The sequence below is a fragment of the Cynocephalus volans genome, chromosome 13, assembly GCF_027409185.1.
Source record: "Cynocephalus volans isolate mCynVol1 chromosome 13, mCynVol1.pri, whole genome shotgun sequence".
NCBI lineage: Eukaryota > Metazoa > Chordata > Mammalia > Dermoptera > Cynocephalidae > Cynocephalus > Cynocephalus volans.
This window is the reverse complement of record NC_084472.1, coordinates 53,564,016-53,585,843: the sequence shown is the minus strand read 5'-3', so window position 1 is coordinate 53,585,843 and position 21,828 is coordinate 53,564,016. Positions and strand designations below refer to the sequence as shown.

The window sequence follows — 21,828 nt, the reverse complement described above, 5'->3', positions numbered from 1 at the left end:
GAAATTTTACATTTTCCAAGGTAATAATACATAAAACTGGGTTAGTTGGCTTTCAGGAAAGGAGGAAAAGTCATTAAATTTATAAAACTTAGTTTTTCACCTACTTTTATTTTCTTTCTTTTCTATCCTGAATGTGATTTCATAACAGTGCCTTTTTTCTCTACAACCCACCAATCCAAAGGAACAAAACAAGATTACAAATACAGGTGGTCACAACTTATGATGGTTCGACTTGAGATTTTTCAACCTTACAATGGTGTGAAAGCGAAGCATGTTCATTAGATACCATACTTTGAGAGCCCACTCAACCATTCTGTTTTTCACTTTCAGAACAGCATTCGAAAAAATTACATGAAACATTCAACACTTTATTATAAATTAGGCTTTGTGTTGAATGATTCTGCCCAACTGTAGGTTAATGTAAGTGTTCTGAGCGTGTCTGAGATAGGCTAGGCTAAGCTGTGATGTTTGGCCAGTTAGTTATATTAAATGCATTAACAACTCATGATATTTACAACTTATGATGCACTTATCAAGATGTAGCCCCATTGTAAATTAAGGAGCATCTGTAAAGATGAGATGTTGTAAATAATAGCAATCTTAGTATACATCAAAAGTACTAAATTTTCTAGGAAAAAAAGTATAGAAGTACATATGTAAAATCCATGCCAGAAAGATATCAAATAAAACCACAATAAACATTTATTACATTCCTAGCACATTTGAGGGTCTGAAGAAACCCTAGAAAATCTTTAGTATATATTGCAGAGCCTCTCTAAAATTAATTTAAAGCTCTTACCAAGAGATAGCTTATGTATTCATTAATCTTTTATGCTGAGGTCAAGTTAGCACAGGATAGACGAAGTTCAGAATTTTTCTGAATTCTGTGGTACATGTTGGTAGGAAAGGTGGAAAATGGGATGAGCACTCTAGCTGAAATCAGCAAATTCACAACACTGTTTTTAATGTCCCCATATTTACCACTCATCTGCCAAGGGAGTCCTACATCACAACTTTAAGATACAATGATTCTGATTTTCCAAGTTTGGGTGAGATAAAAGAAAAAAAAAGTTGCAACAACAACAAAAGAGAACAAGTATAAATCTAGAAAATGTAGGAGTTTTGGTTACACTGGCTTTAAACTTGGATGTCTGACAGCAATCTCAAACTTAGCATGTTCCAATTCCCTCCTGGTATAAAATCTACTCCGCCAGTCCCATAGTCTTTCCTATCTCGGGAAAGGCAAGCCAGTCTTGCAGCCTACCACCATCTGCCCAGTTACTCAGGACAAAATCTTAGCAGTTACCCTTGAATGCCTCCTCCTCACTTCCTCATTCTCATGTGTAATTTATCTGCACGTGCTGCCAATGAAGTTCTTTACACCTTACCATCTTCAGTACCACAGTCATAATCCAGGCCACCATCAGCTCAAGAGAGCTACTGTTATGCTCTACTAACCTGATACCCTGCTTCCAATCAGCAGCCTTTCTAAAACATAAATTATTTCCTATCACTCCTGGAATTAAACCCTGTAATGCCCTCCCACTAGAATAAAATCTGAACTCCTTACTATGGCCTGTTTACAAGGCCCCATGTGAACTGACCTCTCCTGCTTCGCCCTTATTCTATGGTTCTCCCCCTACATCGCTCCTCTTTCCTTTCACAAGCCAAGCTATCTTTCGCCTTGCCACTTACCAGTCCTTGAACTTAATTTTTAATTCTTTCCCCAACTCCATACTGTTTCATCGCAGGCTCTTTCTTTTCTCATCGTTCAGATCTCTTACTAAAATATCACCAGCTTCTCTGGGAAACATCTATAAAATAGCTATCCCCAGTTCTCTACTACATTCATCCTGTTTTGTGTCCTTCATTGCACTAATCATTATCCGAGATCCCTGTTTCTTATTGTCCATCTTACCTACTAAAACAGAAGTTCCACAAGAGCAAGAACCTTGTCTTAGTCACTAGTTTAACCCAGCGCCTAGAACAGTGTCTGGCATATGGGATACAGTAGGTATTCAACACGTATTTGTTGAATGACTGTGTATAATAATAAATAATAATAATAATATAATAATTATTACTACAGCAGCAATTTACTGACCACTTTATATGCACCAGGCATTTTTATCTCTAACTTTCAAAATAACCATACAAGGTAGGTATTAATTAGGTCCATGTTACATTGAAAAAATGAGGTTAATCAACTTGCAGGTCAGCCAGATTACCTTGAGTGTAATTTTTTTTTTTTTTTTCATTGTAAAATGGCAGAACTAGGATGCAAGCTTAGGTTTCCTTGGCTTTAAAACCCTTATGCTTTTGCTATCCCAGTGATTCTTAATATATCTTCCATGGTAATACCATCTTCTGCCACAGTTAGCCTACCTTTCTGGAGGGAGTGGGTCAGGTAGAGAACAATCTTGTACTGTAACACTGCTCAGAAATTTACCAAGTCAAATGTGCTCTGCCATTATACAAAGAGACCAGACTAAGGGAAATTAAAAGGCTTCCTCCCTACAGTGTCTTGCAAAGGAAGGAATGACTTTACTGGAATGGAATCATATGGCCAGGATGTTCTAAAAAGTATCCTTCCTTTGTGTGGAACACAAGACTAAGTGATTTTTAACATACACTCAAACTTGCAGTTTATGTCTCTCCTGTACCAACAATTTTAGTAGTCTAGTCTTCAACAAGCAAGCACACACACACACACACACACACACACACACACACACACACACACACACACAGGGTACTTCAAAAAGCTTGTGAAAAAATAGAATTGAAAGATAATACAAATCTTTCCACGAACTTTTTGAAATAATCTTGTGTGTGTGTGTGTGTGTGTGTGTGTGTGTGTGTATGCATGTGTATGTGTGTATTTATAAATAATTACTTATTGCTTCAAAGACTGAGAACTGAAAGGCAAAATGTGATTTGGAAACTGCCCCTGATAAGTAGTAAAGAAAAGAAGTCACAGCACCTCCTATGTTTAACCACACATACTTCCTTCCTCCCACACAGCGCTGTGCAACAGGGAAGCTGGTCAACCCTTAACCACCCTCCCGCAGCGCCTACTAGTCAGAAGGTGCTGAACAAAGGTAAGGAAAGAGCAGGGCCCAGTGCTACATAGGGTACACTGAGGCACACAAATGGAAGTTCTATTTTAAAGGGTGAACACACAGCTTCCTGGCAAACAAGCATATTTTCAGATAACATCTGCAAAGAAATCAGAGAGGTGACTAGATTTCCTGTAAGCCTGGGAGAATGTGACTAGGTACGATGGAAGGAAGGATTCTGCTTTCAACACACACATATACAGACAACAGATACATGATATTAGGTAATAAAACAACACTTAAAATCCTGTGGGAGTTACAGGAGAGATAAAATAGGATGATTCTCGACTTGACAGAAGGATTCATCATAGGTTCACTATATATATATTTATATGCATGTAAATACTGATGTAATTTACAAACACCTTTTCCAGAAACAGATCTACTGCATACATTAAAGTGCATCTACTTTCAGAGCCGATGAACCAAAAACTTAATTTCATCAGCTTCCATATAAAACTCTTCCTCGGGCCGAGCCCGCGGCGCACTTGGGAGAGTGCTGCGCTGGGAGCGCGGAGACGCTCCTGCCGCGGGTTCGGATCCTATATAGGAATGGCCGGTGCACTCACTGGCTGAGTGCCGGTCACCAAAAAGACAAAAAAAAAAAATCTCTTCCTCAATGCTACTCTGAAATTTTCTAAGCTACCACTGAAAAGTCCTATGTGCTCACAGCATTGCAGAAATAAATACCATTCCTCTTCCTCTGACAATCTCCCCCACTACATGACCACATATGTCCCTCTCACAAGTCAAATTTCCATTTGTATTTACTGTGGCTAAATCAAGTCTCCCGCATCACGTCCCTCATCCCAAGACTGCTCCCTCACCCAAGACTCCCTCAAACACTCCACACCCAGGAGCACATTCTTCCAGGCCTCGCTTCCAGCCCCGTCTCTACCTCTCCACTTCTTCCTTAACCTCATCCCATCCACACCACCCTTGTCTCTTTCCATTCCTTGACATTTTCCTTTCAGGAATAATTGCCAACTTCCTGATGTTCACGAGATGAGAAAACCCTGTTATAAGTAAGATACAGTATTTGAGTACTTTTTAACATGGCAAGAAGAAAAAAAATTAAAGTTCATGGGTCAAAGAGGCAACTGAGGTAATAATCCATAACTAAGTTTCTCAACCTACAAATGTTCTAGCATTACAGAAATGGCCTTGAGTTCAGGTCAGGTTTGAGAGACCTGGTTTTTAATCCTATCTTTGTCAAAAACTAACTGCTACTCTGGCCAAGTGGTAACTTTTGGAAATCTCATTTTCCACATGAGTGTTTGCTGGTAAAATTTAAATATTTATAATAGTACTGTTCTGTTTCCCCAAAGAATTGTGAAAATAAAATGTGACGTAAAGATATTCTGGAAACTAAAGAATAATTTTCAACAATCTTTGCACTTATCTTAGAGATAATAAAAGTAAAAAAATTGATATCAGAAATATAACTGAGTATGCTACAAGAGATTTAAGGGAAAATGTGATATGAAATAAAAAAGGGGTGGGGGCAAATGGAAAAGATGTCACTGGAGAGAAATTAATTGACCCTGCCATAGCCGCCTGATACATACCCTCAGTGACAGACCTTTTACATGAAGAATGAGATAAAATGGCAATGTCACAAAATGGGCTGGAAAGAAACTTAGGATGCACCCTAATGAAACCCACAGATAAAATGTTAATTCTCTCTAAATATCCTCCACTGTCCAGCTCTACTTTGCCAATTCCAGGTAAGGGTACTACTTTCTCAGACAACCACTTCGTGATCTAAATAACTATAATTTATCGAGCCTATAAATCTGTACTGAGAATGTTTTCACTTAACATGAAACAAACGAATAAAAACATCTTGAACTGCACATCTAAGTTTATCTACATTTGCCATGAATACAGATGTCAACATTGGTTGTTTTGAGGTCAGAGTCTTTGAAGCTTAAATAAAAGAATAAAGGTCTAAAAAAAAAAATCATTACAGACTTCTGGTTCAAAACCATTTCAGCACATCCATTTAATTCCCTTCTCCAATTCCCACTGAGACGACCAAGGGAATAAATAGGGAAAAGATTTCTTAGTGCTGAAAAATGGGGATGGACACCATTTGCACATAAAAACTGGAAGCAATTTCTGTACCATAGCTCAAGCAAGACTGGGCTGAGAGGCAAGCTGGCCAAGCCATGTGCTGTGGACAAGGCTAATGAGAAAGAAGGCAGAAGAGGATAAACCTCGCTCCTCAGGGCTCCTTCAGAAAACAAATCAGAAGCCAGAACCCACAGGGTGCAAGGATTTCGGGGTGAGTTTACACTCAACTTAGACTTCATGCTGGGTGACCACACAAGATGGCTCCTAGTCATGGGAACTGCTCCACTTAGAGGTGTGGGAATGCTGCCCTCACTAGTCTGGGCTACCAAAACAAACACTAAAAAGAAAATTGGTCATTTTCTCAAAAAACAGAGACATTGCATACTACAGTTATAGCTATCTCTGGCTATTGTTATACAAACAACTAGAATGGAATATGGCAGATGAGACTGAAGTTTTTCCTTTATCAAAATAAATCTAAAGTTTCCCCTTCTCCCTGTGTTTAGACTTGAAAGGTCTGTTCAGAGGCTCACAGCACCTTTGGCAGAATTCATCTTACTAACCTAAACCAGGCCTCTCTCTGTGAGGACAATCAGAGAAAAATCACCTCCTCAGATTTCCTGTGGAGTAAGAACTAATGTCCTCCTGTAAATGGCATTACCACGAAAAGAGAAAACATTAGAATATTTTCGCTTTGGATATCCACCAAGATTCAAGAATATACCATAAAGGAATAACCAGATTAGATAAACTTATTTTATACATACTTGTTTTTATGATTGTCCTTTTTTTTTTTCTTCCTGAATGTCAATCTACCTTTATTGGAGAAAACTCTGCACTGTAACTTTTAAATAACGCATGCCCTGCCCCACCCCAGTGCCTGGTGGGCTCAGACAATCATCTCCAGCTGCTGGAGACCTTGAAGACCTGTTGGCCAGTTCCGGGAAGGGGAGGTGGTATCTCTGGCCTCTGCTGCTGGCTGGCAAAACTGTAGTTCTGGATGTGGTCATTTACATGTTTGTCTCCCCTAGTAAACCCTAACCTTTCGGCAGACAGAAACTACTGTTTTATTCATCTTTGAATTCTCAGTACCTAACAAAATGCCTGGAATAGCAAAGGCATCACAATATACTAAATGTTTACTAAATGAATGAGCAAAATCACAAATTAAGTCAATTTTATCAGAGCTTAAGTTCTTAATATAATAACAGTTTTTATTCTCAATATCTTTATTAAATATTAAATTCTTCTCTATAATTCTTATATTTCTTTATTCTAATATCTATGAATAGAATGAGTTTTAGATTATCCATATTAGATGCAGATAATAAGCTAACAATAAATCAGTTACTTCTTCCTAAAATTACTGAGCTTTATTAGATCTCAAAATATTTCCTCTCAAATCAATAATTAATACTCAAGTAACAACTGGTTCCTATGGCTACTATACGGCTAATGTGACATAAAACTTCACTGAAACAGTGCATAAGTGGTAACATAGAAACGGCCTTCTATTTCCTATTCTCCCTTCAAATGCAAAAAAGTCCTACAAGATAATCTTGAAAAAGCCTATAGGTCAAATATCAGAACAATCTGTACAAGGGAACACTGACAGGAAAGTGCAAATCCCATACTTTGGAGAAAAACACAAAAAGCAAAAATAGACTTTTCAAAGGAAGAGTACTGATGTTTATTAGGATGGCACTTTATTAGTTGCTGGTTTAGTCAAATATCAAAATATAAAATATTGCCTTAAAATATCAGGCAGATCATTACATACAAATAAATATGACTCAATTCAATCATCCCAGTTTTACATATAAGAAGCTTTAAAAATCGGAAACCCTAGATCTCAAGCCAGTGATCACACCACAAATCATGAGATGTGAGGCCCCTGTTGTCTAAATGCAATTCAACACAGCATTATTTCATGTAACTCCTACAACTCTGCGAGGTAGAGAATATTTGTAGACTTGGCAATTAATGGTCAGAGTAATTACATGAAATAACTGAAAAAGAGAAAGAGACATAAAAGTTATATTACTTCCCAGAGAGGTGATTTAAGTTTTCAGAGGCCCTGATATTCTACAAAGTAAGAGAATTTAGTAACTCATTTTGTGTCCTCTAGACTGGTAGACTTCAATAGTCACAACCGGGTGCTATTTGAGGCACTAAGAATACAAAAATTAATAAATGCCACCTTAAGAAGTTTACTGTTGGGTGACAGGTAACAGTTGTATTTGGGAGCTGGGGGGAGGCTGCATTAGCAGCTAGTTATTCCTATCCCATACCTCTTGGTACAAAGAGGTACTGGGAAACAAAAGTCAAGCATCCAGTACAGTGCATATCACAAAGGAAGCATTGACAGGAGGCCTACTGCACCATCTACATTAGGCTTTGTAATGCAGAGGATGATCTTGAAGCCCAAGTTTCCTCCTCATGATCCAGGGCCCTTTGTGGTAGACTTTCTGGTTACCTTCCAGCATTTGCTTCCTTTTTCCTTCCAACAGGGCCAACTGTGTTTGGTGATCCATGTCTCCTGGAAAGCTGACTCAACCCAACTCCATTCCTGGCCTTAAGCCAGGCAAATCAGCACATTCCATCTCCTTGGCCACAGTGATAGGCTTAGGGACAGGCATGTGACAGAAACTAGTTAACTAGAGTGAGCTTTCTGATTTTTGCTGGGACATCAAGGACAAAGGTGAACGAGCCCAGGAACAGCTGGCAGACACCTTGGACTATGTGGAGAGTCAGCCTTGGAAGGAAGCCAATGCCAAGAGAGGACAAGCAAAGACAAAAACAGACCAAGTCCCCAGAGACAGGGCTGCACCTGCTTCTCCTGAAGCCCAACCTGCTTTTAGGTTTTTCAGCTGGAAGAAGAAATATATTCCCTTTATCATGCCCCTTTCAATTGGGGCTTCTTGGTTCATGTAATTGACAGCACACCACTATATCATGTGTCCTTAATTCCTCAATCCCAGGACTAACAAAGTAAAAACCAAGATCTAGATGATAGTTTTAGGATCTCCATGTTAGCTTTAAAATATAACACAATTGAGCTGGTTATATAATGAAATGGCACATGTCAAAACCATGTGAAATGGAGTATCGTGTCCTTATTCCATGGCTCTTCCAAGCTTTACTAGCCTCTTAACTTCCAGTGGGACACATAATGGCCAACTGGACCCTTAGGAAAGGAGGCCTGCAGTGCTGCTGCCATCAGGAAGCTTTGATGGCACATCCCTCCTGCCCAGCACCACTGCAGTTAACCAACTCTATCTGCAGCTATGGAGAGGAGGGACTGTTCACCATTCCTCCTGACCTTGGAAGTGAGAAGCCTCACTCAATATTGGTATATTCAGGAAAAATTCATATGATTGAGTTAATCAACATCTCAAAAGCATCATGTCAACAAAACCCATAAACAATAAACATGTGTCATACTTGTTTTATCTCATCTGAGTATATATATATATACACACATAGAAATAAATGAGTACTCATTTTTTTTGGCTGCACTGTTTCAATGCATGTTGTATAACTCTTACCCCTAAACATTTTAGCATGCATCTCCTTGGAATAAAGGACATTCTTCTGTAGAACTACACAATCATTGTCACATAATAATTCCCTAATATCAAATATGCAGGTTATACTCAAATTTTTCCAATTGTCTCAAAAATGTCTCCTATAGTTGGTTTTTTAAACCACAATCCAATCAATGTTCATGCACTGTATTTGCTTTTTATGTGTTCTTTAGTCCCAACCCAGGGGAAAAAATGAGGCTCTACACATTTATATTTCCCAGAAATATTTAATGCAACTCACTCGGTCAAATGAGGTATTTTCCTCTAAGTCTGACTCCATGAACTCCTGGAGAATACTCCTAAGGGAAAAACCTACCTGGAGGACTGAGAAGCTGAAGAACTTCAGTGTGTTCCATAGCCTGCAGGAAGTCGCTCAGTTCTGTGACTGTACAACCTTTTTCACCCATTAGCTTCAGTAAACATAGGCTTGGGCTTCCTTCGGGCTCCAATACCTTAAGAGAACACTGCTCCACGTCCAGACAACTGAAAGCAACAGATTTAATTCAAGTCAACAATATGCCTGCTCTGCGTGTGATGCAGGGAACAAACCACCAGTTGGTGAGTGGTAAGAAACTATTTGCATTAGAATGCTAGTGTCCTTTCCTCCTCCTTCTCCATCATGGGAATTCCTCTTTATTCCCGTCTCCTACTCAGCTCCCATGATTATTGAATCAGGAGAATGAGCGATATCTTGAAACAGGATGTGAGAGAAATTTAGCGCTGATAAAAATGTTTGCCTTTAATTTGAGAAGGAGAAATAGGAAGACCAGAAAAATGTCTTTACTCCTTCAGTGATGAAGTACAATATGACCCAAAATGAAGGCCCTAGCTGGCTAGATTCTGCTGCCTGCTGAGTGAAAGGAATACGATCTCACTCCATCAGGGAGCCAAAGTATCTTAAATCATGGCACATGCACATATATAAACAGTGTGAGTAGTACTCTGAATTGAGAGAAAGAGATGCTAATGTCTCAGATATGGCACTGGATAGAAATCAATGTTATAAAGTCAGCAATTGAAAAAGACTTAAAATATCCAAAATGACTAGTTAAATAAATTATTACATGTACATCAAACGAAATACTGCAAATTCATAAAAAAAACTAAGGCAGAGGCATATATCTCTGAGACATATTGAAAAATCAAAGAATTAACCTACAAAAGTGTGTATAATACACTATTTGTATCAACAAGGTAGTATGTCTACATGTGTATTCATATGAAAAAGAAGATACAGAATAGTGTATGTTCTTTACGCTACTATTTTTATAACCACGAATATATGTATGTATTCTTATAAATGCAGAGTAACTTTAAAAAGATAGCCAAGAAACTGGTAGCACTGGTTGCCTTAGAGAGGGGATATAGGAGAGTAGAGTTCACAGCCGGATGACTTTCCACTATAAACCCTTTTGTACTGTTCAATGTTTTACTATGTGCACTCATTTTTCAATTATTTTCAAAAGGTATATTTTTAAAGAGAGAATCAGTGCTATTGACATTTAAAGTACTTTTAAGTGCCTAGAAATACCCTATGGTCTGTGGGCCAAATGTGTCCAGCCACCTGATTTTTGTAAATAAAGTTTTATTGGAACACAGCTACACTCATTCATTTATTCATCTACATATGTCTATGGCTGCTTTCTGTTATATCAGCAGAGTTAAACGGTTGGCCTGCAAAGCCAAAAATATTTATTATTTGACCCTTTACAGAAATAGCTTGCTAACCTCTGCTCTAAAGAATCTTTACACTCTGTCTTATTGTCTTTTGTTAAAACCATTCTTTTTTTTAGTACCAGTGTTTAACATACGTATATGATTTCCTTTTCCATGTTACTGTGTCCAGTAGAACACAAGGTTAGAAAAACAGATTAAGATCAGATTGTAGAAGGCCATAAATAATGGGACAATAGGGACTTTAATCATTTTATAGAAGGGGAAAGTGCAAGTATGAAACATGCAAGGGAAGAAAAAAAATACAGTAAAAACTAAACAATCAAAAAAACCCAAAAACCTTCCCAAAGAAACATAACCAACAACAATGGCCAACTAGCGTTTAGATCATCTGTTTGGTATATTGTAGAATTTGAACCCCATCCATCTTTGCAGACACCTCTCCTTTCTCTGCCAATTCGAATTACAGTACAATGTAAACTCTAGCTTTTCTGTGAGGTCCTCTCAGACCACACCAGCCCACCAAACATACTATAGACAATCTCCTAACTGGCTTATCTTATAGACCAGGAGTTGGCAAACTGTTTCTCTAAAGAGTCAGTGAGTACATATTTTAGGCATTATGGGCCATACAGTCTCTGTCGCATATTCTTCTTTGCTATGTTTTTTTTTGTTGTGGTGGTGGTTTTACAATTTTTAAAATAAAAAAACCAGTCTTAGCTCATGGGTTGTATAAAAACAGGCAGCAATCTGTGTTTGGCCCATGGGCAGCTGTTTGCAGATCTATGTTCTATGTTTTATCTGACATAATTTTGCCTTAAAACTATGAGCTTTTTCTTTGTGAGCATATCTTCTCTAACTAGATTACAGAAAACTTGTTGAAAACAGAATCCCCATCTAATATATATGTATATATATCCTCAATACCTGAAATTCTGTCTTGCCCATATTATTTTGCAATTGAATGATTATTGGATGAATTTCAATCATAATTGAAAAGGCTGGAAGCCTGGATAGGTGGAAGAGGTCAAACAGTGCCATTGCTGTGGCAGAATCGACGTTAGAAAGATTTATTACTTGAAATATTCTTAATCCTCATTCATTCAGGTTAAAATTTTATTAAAATGCTGCCACAGCACTTATATTGTCATCCAAGATTTATAGTTCTGTGATAAGGTTGATTATCTCATATAGAAAAAAATGCATCCAATCAAAATAAGTTCAATAGTAATATTATCTACCTCATAGAGTTAATTCTAATTTAATTTGAATCCAATTTAGAATTAAATTAGATGATCCATGTAAGTAGTGCTAGGCACAATACCTGGCAGGTAATAAGTACTCAATAAAGGTTTGCTCTTATTATGTAATTAAAAAATGGGAATATTAAACGAATACTAAGGTTAATTTCTTTACTACGTTTATTTCTGAACCTATTTTAGCTTTTCCTTAAAATTTTTTTGTGTAACTACTATTGTGACAACCTGATAATGTTCTCCAAGGCCTCCTGTGACCATTATATTTACTAAGTATTCTTTTCTAAGTATACTAGTTAAATTTGTATTTTATTCAATACACGATTATTGTTAAATGTGAGTCATTATATTACAGATCAACTGTTCCCAAATTCTGGACTGCAGACCAGTCTGAAGCCCAAGGTAAAATAATAAAAATAAGGACAACAAGACTGTCTTTCATTCTAAAATTGTCTTCCCTATTTTTAAGTGCTGTCCTTTCTTTTATGAAATAATGGTGACTACAATAGCAACAACAATAAAAAACTGGAGATGCCTGTTGGTGTTCCTATTTTGTAAAATTTTCTTTTACTTGTCCCTGAAATGTCCAAGTCAAGGAACCTGTATTAGAAACAATATAAGGATTACTAATTTTGCAAATAACTAGCATATAAGATTTATAAAAATAAGGATGAACGCTAAATAAAATTTTTTATGATTCAGAAGTTTACCAGAATCTGATACATTAAATTAAGAAGCTATCTCACAGAATGCAACCAAGTGATGCTTTAATTAATGAAATAGAGAAAACTAACAACAATTTGACTTTTTCCCATAAAAGAACAAAGATCAAACTGAAGTAGACAATTTCTCTTCCAATACAAGAGGCACAGGAGAAAAACAAGATTCTATATCACCTTTCGTTTTACTGATTTTCCACGCTGGTACTGGCTTTCGGCTAAGATGATGCCTACACATACCAAACTTTTATTTCTTTCTTTTTTTAGTTACATTCCTGTAAGACTGTGCTTTGAAGTGGTTTCAACGAGCCCTAATGTGCAATTTTTGACTTAATTTGTCACTGAAACAAATGAGCTTCGCTTTCTAAAAAATAAATTTTTATCTTTACTTTTAAAAATATGTAATCAATGCAACATATTATACACCCTTTAGAGTGCAGCCCATAGCACTACTTTTAGGTTCTTCTGCCTCTCCTCTTGGTACATTTACATTTTGGAATCTTTATCATTAATTCAACCTATCTGTTAATCATCGAAAACAGACCAACCATTTTTTACAGGCACTGAGGACATAGTGGCAAACAAAACAAAATTCCCTATCCTCCTGGATTTTTTTATTCTAGAAGCGAGAGACAGATATGTACACACACACACACACACACACACACACACACACACACACACACGGAGATATCTCCGTGTGTGTGTGTGTGTGTGTGTGTGTGTGTGTGTGTGTGTGTGTGTGTGTGTATCTCCATTCATCCAATGGCTGTAAGTGTTCTGGAGAAAACTAAAGCAAAGCAGGGGAATAGGTAAGGCTGAAGCAGATGCAGGGGTAATTTTAAATACTATGATCAGAGAAGACACCACTAAGAAGCTGACTTTTCAGCAAACATTTGAAAAGGTGAAATCATGTGATGATCTGTGGAGAACATCTCAGCCTGAGTAAGCAGCAAGTCCAAAGACGCTACTGTGTTCCAGGAAAAACAAGAAAGCAAGAGTGACTAGAGTAGAAAGAAAGAAGAGATAATAACAGGACAGAGGGTCCAAGAGTTAACAGGTAACTCAATGGTGTTTTTACTCTGAGATGGAAAAGCAATTGGAGGTTTTTCAGCAGAGGAGGGACAAGATCTGATTAAATGTTTTAAAAGAATCATTCTTACTGCTAGATTGAGAACAGACTGGGGGTTGGGACCATGACGAAGGAGAGAAACCTTAAGTGGCTACTGGAATAACCTAGGCGGGAGACAATGGTGGCTTGATCTAGTGTGGTAGCAACGGAGGCTGGATTCTACACATATACTGAAGGTACAGCAGACAGGATTTGCTGACAAGAAAAGATGCCATGTGTAAAAGTAGAGTCAGAAATGACTCTGAAGTTTTTGGCCTAAGCAACTAGAGGGATGCAGCTGCCATTTACTGAGATGCAGAAAACTGAGAGAAAGCAGTTTATGAGGGAAGACATGTTAAGCTTTGGACAGGTTACATTTAAAACATCTAATAGTCATTCAAGAGGAGATGGCAAAGAGGCATCTACATATATGAATCTGGGAGTCCACAGCAGAGAAATGGGCTGGAGACAGTAATTGGGAGTAATCAACCTAAACATATGTAAAGCCATGAAACTGCATGACAACACCAAGAAAGAGATTAGGTAAGGAAGCACAGATAAAGAAATACAAAGCCTGAGTGCTAAGGCACTTCAAAATTCAGAGACTGAGGAGGTAGAGATGAAGGGGAAACCTTTTGTTAGAGCTTTTTACACACGTCTCATTGCTATTATAAGCTGCTTGAGAGCAGGATTTCTGCAGCTAAAAGAGCACCTTCTATACAGCAGGTATGCAATGACTGACTGTTTTTCTTGGGTATTCATGTTCCATAGTTCCACCTATTATAAGCTCCCTGCTTAATGGAATTCAGGCAGCATTTTAGAGCCTCCTGAAAGCTCTGCCATCCTCAGGGCTCAGATGCTCCACACCATCATATAATTCACATAGCTTGGGCAAGACATTCAGAATCTTTGACTATCTATACTGACAGCAAGGACGTCCAATTATTTCATCAGTTTGAAATGGAATTAGGGCTAAGTTTGTTTATAGGGCATTCCTACATGCACATGGTTGTGAGAAACTATAGTTGTCCCTTGGTATCTGTAGGGGATTAGTTCCAGCACATTCCCCCTCATACCAAAATCCATGGATGCTCAAGTCCCTGATATAACAGTGCAGTATTTGCATATAACCTTTGCACATCCTTCTGCACACTTTAAATTATCCCTAGATTACTTATAATACCTAATACAATGTAAATACTATATAAATAGTTATGCTGTATTGTTTAGGGAATAATGACAAGAAAAAAAAAAAAAGTCTGTACATGTTCAGTACAAAAGTAACCATCCTTTTTTTTTTCTTTTTTCCCGAATATTTTCACTCTGGGGTTGGCTGAATCCACACATGTGCAACCCACAGATGAGGAACCCATGGACCTGGAGGGCCCACTTGTATATGCAAAGATTTATTCTGAGTCATCAGCAACCATCTGAAAACATGCACCATTATTCTTAATCCCTGGTAGACCATTCTGAATGGACTTTTTTCTTGTGGCTTATTTTTATTATTAAGTAATTGTCATCTAGTTGAGAAAAGACGTAAAAAGTCAGAAAAGTGAAGGGAAGAAAATGAAACAGAACAGGCAACCTTTTGAGATTTTAGGGCTGTGGATCCAGCAACTCTGAGAAAAGGACTTCATATTCTCATGGGACCTGTCCACTCTCACACTACAGTTTGAGAAAAATACCTTTAGGACCTTCTACTAGCACAGATGCTCTTCTCCCATCACAACGAAATCACTTTACAATAACTTTTTTTTGTTGTTTTAAACAGAGTAAGCATCACCGGCTGACCCTCACCCTCACTTATCATTCCCCAGCCCCCAGGTTCCCAGTGCAAACCATTTTTATGTCAGCTTGATTCTTCTGATCTCAACTGGTATATGAGCTTAATGTTCCCCAATTCTCCAGTCCTTCCCATTCCAACCCAACCAATCTATCCAGAACTACCCTTGGCTGTCCTGAAAGACTGATGAAACCCCCGTCTCTCATCAGACTTCCTACCTTGAATTCTCAGAGTCCACAAATGCACGCCTTCAGTGCTGAGCCTGCCCTTCTCTCTACACTACTCCATGAAAAGTGGCCCCAAGCCTTCCCATTACTTCTGGAAAGAAAGAGAATGCCATTCTGTAGCCTTTAACAAAACCTGACTGAAGGTGTGGGGAAGAAAACACAACACCTGACATTAGGTATCCACTACTTTTAGATTCTACCAGCCAAGCTTCCTCCCTGGCAGGGCCTCACTGACTCCACTCTCCTTCATCACCAAGTAGGGATACTGGGTGCCAGGCTCTCTTCAGGAAGCCCAGAACCTACCCTAACCAGAGAACTAGTTAACACCATAATACCCTGGAGCTCTGCCCCCAAGAAGACAACTTTTACATTATAAGTCTAGAAATTCAGAAATTTATGGACCTACCATAATAGTATTTTGGATTTCCTTTGCACAACCAAAAACCCAATATATTTTTCCTAGAACAGAAAAAAAATGCCATCTATCTGCTCGATTTTGCTAGTTTACCACTTCTTGGTTCTCTTCTCATATCACTACTCCTCTGTACAGGCAGTAATCCCAAATCATCATTACTCTTTGCCTCACCTCAAACTCTGAAACTCAGGGTTGTTGGGAGGGTTAAAGTAAATGCATGTAAACGGTACGTTGTCTAGTATATATTATGTGCTCAATACATGATAAAAACCCATTATTGTTATTGACACCCAACATAGCATTTCATAGGTTATTAGTAATGACCCCAAATAGTCCATTACTAAATAAGCCCTTATGAAAAGGAACTAAATATCTGTCAACTTTTTATCCTCTGGAACTCCTAGCAAAAAATAGGTACTCAATAAAGACAATTTTGAATGAATGCCTCCCCTGCCAATTCAACAAGTACTGATAGATTCTACGCATAACACAGAATATTGAGATGGTTCACATTTTTAAGGAGTTTATAAAGATGTGTACAAATAATTATAGTACAAGACAAAGTTTAGTCATCTGAGAAGTTTAAAAACTGCTACAGGGTTCAAAGGCAGACCAAAATCATAACAACGATATAGAGTAGTGGTTCTGAGTGTGGTCTGGGTACCCCTAGTGCAATTCCTGAGACTCTTTCAAGGGGGTCCACAAGGTCAAAACCATTTTTCATAATAACATTTAGAACTTATTTACCTTTTCCATTCATTCAAACATTATTAGGAGTGTACACTGGAGTTTCCAGTGTTCCATAACTGTGACATTGCAACAGCCTGAATGTAGAAGCACATAAAAGAATCCGGCTCCGTGATTAAGCCAAGACATTAAAGAGATTTTTAATCTCTTTAAATCTAAATGGATTTAATTGGTAAAACCAATGCCACTTTAATAGTTAATTTTTTTGTTTTGTTTTGGAAAAGTTTGTTTTTCCACAAAAATGTTATTTCTAATACCATGTAATGGATTATTCTTTTAAAATAAATATTTCTTGGTTTTAATTTCAAATGTGGTAAATGTCAGTATATATTATATGTATCTAATACATAATCCAACATAAAAGCTCTCTGGGGTCCTCAATAATTCCTAAGAGTGTGAAGAATCCTGAGACAAAAACTTCAAGAACCACTAATATGGGTTCCAAGCCCGATAATAAGATAAATAGTTTTACTCATAGTTTAATGCTCATGGTGAAGTCAAGAAGAGCATTGGGTAACTTGGTTGGATGGAGGAAGATGGTGAGTTTAGTTTCAGTCTTTCCCACCATCCTTCAAAACCTTCACGAATTCCTGGACCCCAACCCTTTTCTTTCATTACGTCTTTCCTGCACTTCTTCCCGACCTTCCTTAGGTCTTCTAGGGCTGTGTCCATAAAATGCAAAAGACCTTCTTTTGGTTAAGTCTTCTAGAATTGCTGCCCTATCATAATGGTCTGCACATAGCTTTCCTTCTCCCAGTATGCTCAGTGGTCAACCTCGACGTCCCTCGTTCAGCTCAAAGGTTGGAGGGTAGGAGGTGTGAAGGTGCCGCTGTGCCATTCAGCCTCCCCCTTCCAGAGCTCGGGGTCCCACCGCGAACGACTCGCACTCCCAGGACTTGGCTGGGCTCGGGCTCTCCCCGCCTCCTTTCTCCCACTGCTCCTTTCACACCAGCCGTCCCTGCACGGCCCCGCTAGGCCCCCGACGCGCTGCAGCCCCACCGGACAGTGTGCACGCCTCCGCCCCGGAGCCCACCTGGCTCGTCCGCGCGCCCCGGCCCGTCCGCCCCGCGTGCCGCGGCCCGGCCCCCGGGGCTCACCTGAGCCGGAGGCGCCCCCGACTCCCCGCCACCTCGGCCAGCCTCCTCCAGCCCCGGCCCTCGGGCGCCCGGTCCAAGCTCTCGCTGAGCCTCCGCAGCAGCGGCTCCCGCAGGCGATTGAGGGTCGCGCCGGCCGGAGGGGCGAGCGGCGGTCCCGAGGGCGCGGCCGGAGGCGGCTGCGAGGGCGGGGGCGGCGCGGCCTGCAGCGGATCCCCCCACAGCGACATGGCCCGCGCCGGCGACCCGGACCGCCGCTGCTCCCTCCGGCTGCGTCGCGGGCCTCGGCTCGGGCGCACCTTCCGCTCGCCTCGACACCGAGGAGGCAGGGGCGGAAGGGCAAATCGGGAGGCGCTGCGCTGCGCTCGCAGGAGGAAGCTCCGCTCCCCACCCCGCCGAGACAGGTTTGCCGGGCGCAGCCGGGCTGGCCGGCCGCGCCAGCTGCGCGAGGGGCGTGGTCTCTAGGGGGCGGAGCCCTACGGGGGCGGGCCGGCCATCCCGGGCGCGCGTGCGTGCGGCCTCGCGCCTGCTCCTCCCCCGTCGCCGCTGGGCTCGCCGTGGCGCGCGCTTCAAATCTGGAAGGTGGCGGCTCTGCCAAGCAGGAAGGGGCGACGGATGCTGCTGGAGGAGGAAGCGGTGGAGGAACTACGCCCTGGCGGCTCCTCTACGGCGGCAAGCCTGCGGCGTCGGGGCTTCCCGAGGCCGTGGGAGGAGGCTTGCCTCACGCTGGAGAGGGCGCACGCGGCTCTCGGTCGCCCGCCCCACCCGCCTGCTCCAGGGACCGCTCTCAGCTGACTCAGGGACTTGCGTGAGCCCGGCGACGCCACCAGCACTCCGCGTTGGGCAGCCTCGGCGGACGCTTCCTGTTTTAGGGTTAGATGTGCATGGCATTGACAAAGGGAAGTAGTGCTAGAGATCCAGATACTTACGTAAGAATTGGCTGAAATCTCTGCCTAGACTTTTAAAATTACTTTCAAAAACTGAGCTGTGGTGTATTTAAGGCTATCAGATCTTGGAAATTACTGATTTTTTTTTTTTTTTTTTTTTTTTTTAGCAGGAATCATCTGGTTTACTCTGGGTCAGACTGCAACCCACAATCTTCATAATCAAAGCAAGCAAACCTTATACAGGATGCCCTTCCCTGGAATGATCCAGAATAGAGGAATAGGTGAAGACTATACCCGAGCTCTCTTTCCCAATCTTACCAATATCCAACGCCATTATTCCATTGAAAAATACATTAGTTTGGGACAAAAGCAAGCAATTCATGAAGTGTGATTAGCCAGGAAGCCCTGAGACACAAAGCTTCCCGGCCCAATTTCTTGTGTCCTTTTTATCACCAAAAGCAGCAGGATTTTCTGTAGCAATAATCTGGACACCCAAATTCTCACTACCTTTTGGCGAGGTTGGTGCCCTATGCAGTCTTCACCACATTCTAGCACAAGCAGTCGCTAAACTTTGTCACTCCCGTATAAGTTCAGAGTTTAGACTGCAGTATAATGGCTAAGAGAATAACCATTGGATCCAGAAAGATCTGATGATTCAAGTTTCATGACCTTGAATAAGTTACTTAATTTTTCTGCCTTATCTGTTAAAGAGGGACTGTAAATATAGTTTATATAGAGTTGTTGCCAGAATTAAAGGAGCTGATGTAAGCAAAGCACTTAACTCAGCGACTGGCACATAGTAGATAATAAATGCTGGCTATTACCCTCGCATATACAAGCGCCTGTTTCATACTCAGCTTGGCTTGATAAGCCTTTCCCGATCACTTCTAGTGCCTTCCTCTTTTGTACTCAATCATCAAACAAATATTTTCTGAGTCTATTACCAGCATGTGCCAATTATGGAAATCAAGTTTTCTAGTCTTTATTGGAATCCTACCTTTCAGTTTAGATCCAACAGACTTCTTTTTTTTCTAGGTCTCCCGTATGCAAGTTGTTACTTATTCAGCTTCTCATATGTGCATGTGGGTTAAAATAGGTACCTGTGTTATTTATCCTGAGAGTATCCTTCCCAATTTGATCAGGTGCTTCCTTATTTAATATAGCTCAGATGGGCACTGTATTGACCCCCGCCCCCCTCTTCCCAAGCTAGTACCTCTTTCATTTCCGACCCTGTTTCCCATCTAGCAATTTCACAACATATCCAGGAACTCTACTCACCACCCTCCATCCTCTACTCTGGACTGACATTACATTTTATAACTGGTCTTTTTCTCCTCTCAATCAAGTATTCATTATATGTTGTGTATTTTCACTCCTGTGGTTCTTTTCTGGGGCATAATGGTATAGTAGAATGTGACCTTTAGCATTAGGCCTGAATTTGAATCTTGATGCTGCCACTTATTAGTGCTGTGACCTTAGGCTAGTTACTTAACCTCTCTGAGCTTCAATATCCACATCTGTAAAAAGTGGAGATAATAGTACATAATAGTATTATAGAATGGGAGAAGGTGCAGTGTATGTTAGTACTCTCAAAATTGCCACGTTAATTTTGGGAACATTATAATAAACAAATTCAGCTTTCTTTTCTATATCAACCATTGTGTTTGTATAAAGATAGGAAAAAGATTGAGGGTGGAAATCTGGCTTTTAAATGCCCCTTTAAAGTTCATGCATGTCTATAGATAATATCCTTGGGAGTTCTTCCCCCTTGCTTGAAAATGATATATATCTTTGTGAATCCAGACAATTTGCAGGAAGCTTGTGGTTTCAGTCTATGGAACTTCATTGATGTAACCTTCAAAACACTCATAGATGGAGAAATTGACTCATAGGTTGTTTTTTTTCTCCTTTACACAATTTGTGTAGATGAGTATTACCACTAAAAATGGCAAAATGAATATATTATTCATAGCTGGACAGGTTTTAACAGACCCAGTGCAGGAGGAAACCTGCAGATCCTTGGACCTGTATACAATGAAGGGAAAGGAAGCAGGAGTAATGTGCCTTAAGTGGCATTCATTGTCTCCTTTATTCCATGCCCAGCACCCCTAGTGACCTCTCTGACTCAGCCACTGTGTTAGGACCACTCAGGCCACCCTCAGACACAAGGCTTGCCACATCCGCTGTAGCCCATTCCTGCCACCATATTCCAAAGGATTAGGGGAATTTTCTCATTTTGATTTCAACTTTGGTATAGTAGCTAAGTGTTGCACTAGAATTCCACACATTTCCTTCATGATGAATCATCTAGACCTAAATACTTGACATTGCCCAGAGCAAAGACTATATTTACTTGTCTAAATTCACTCATTCAATCAATTGTGTCTTCAATCATTAACAAATATTCACTGGGTGCCTACCTTGTGCCAGGCTTTGTGCCAAATACTGCTAAAAGATAGTTGTTTAAAGAATGTTTAAATCATGACTCTCAACAAATATATAATGAATATGTGTTGAAGATTTTAATTCACTAATTAATGAGGGAACCAGAAAGGGGTTACAACAATTTTAGGGGAGAATCCAAAGATAAGATAAATATGTAATCTCGTCAGGAATGTTGAAATGAATTTGCTTCACAGATGCAAAATTGGCTTCATTCCCAGTGGAGGAGGGAAATTGAACCCCCACCTGACAGAATTAATTTATTTATGAGTGAGAATTATTTGCATTACTATCACTTTTCTACAAGTTCACTTCTATCTGTCAGAGTTGTAAAATGGCCTAGTCAAAGACAATGAAAGGGGAAGATAACCCAGACAGATGACCTAGTCAGGGAACTTTCAAAAGTTCATGGAAAAATGGAATTAAAAGATAAAAATGAAAAATATAAACTTTATTTCTCAACATACGCTCCCTCAAGTTCAAGACACTTTTGTAAGTGATGATACCAGTCATTAGTTCATCTCTAAAGAACTGAGTGTCCTGGGAATTTAATCATGTAAATGCAGTGTTGTTCACATTATTAACTGAAGAAAAATGGGTGCCCTTTAAAGTTTTTTTAAGATTAGGAAACAAAATGAAGTCAGATGGAGCCAAATCTGTACTGTTACGTGGATGCCTAATGATTTTC

The 21,828-nt window shown here is 39.9% G+C and overlaps 1 protein-coding gene across 2 annotated transcripts in view; it reads right to left on the bottom strand.

Annotated features, from left to right (window-relative positions):
* Positions 1-18,165, bottom strand: part of MALT1 (MALT1 paracaspase) — a 53,390-nt gene extending 35,225 nt beyond the window's left edge. For both annotated transcript variants that reach the window (XM_063077284.1, XM_063077285.1), the window contains exons 1-2: positions 17,815-18,165; positions 9,099-9,265 (exon numbers count right to left, since the gene is read on the bottom strand). In XM_063077284.1, the coding sequence (XP_062933354.1) occupies positions 9,099-9,265; positions 17,815-18,041 (394 nt within the window). In that variant the 5' untranslated portion in view covers positions 18,042-18,165. The remainder of the gene's footprint in view (positions 1-9,098; positions 9,266-17,814) is intronic.
* Between the last annotated feature and the right edge of the window lie 3,663 nt (positions 18,166-21,828).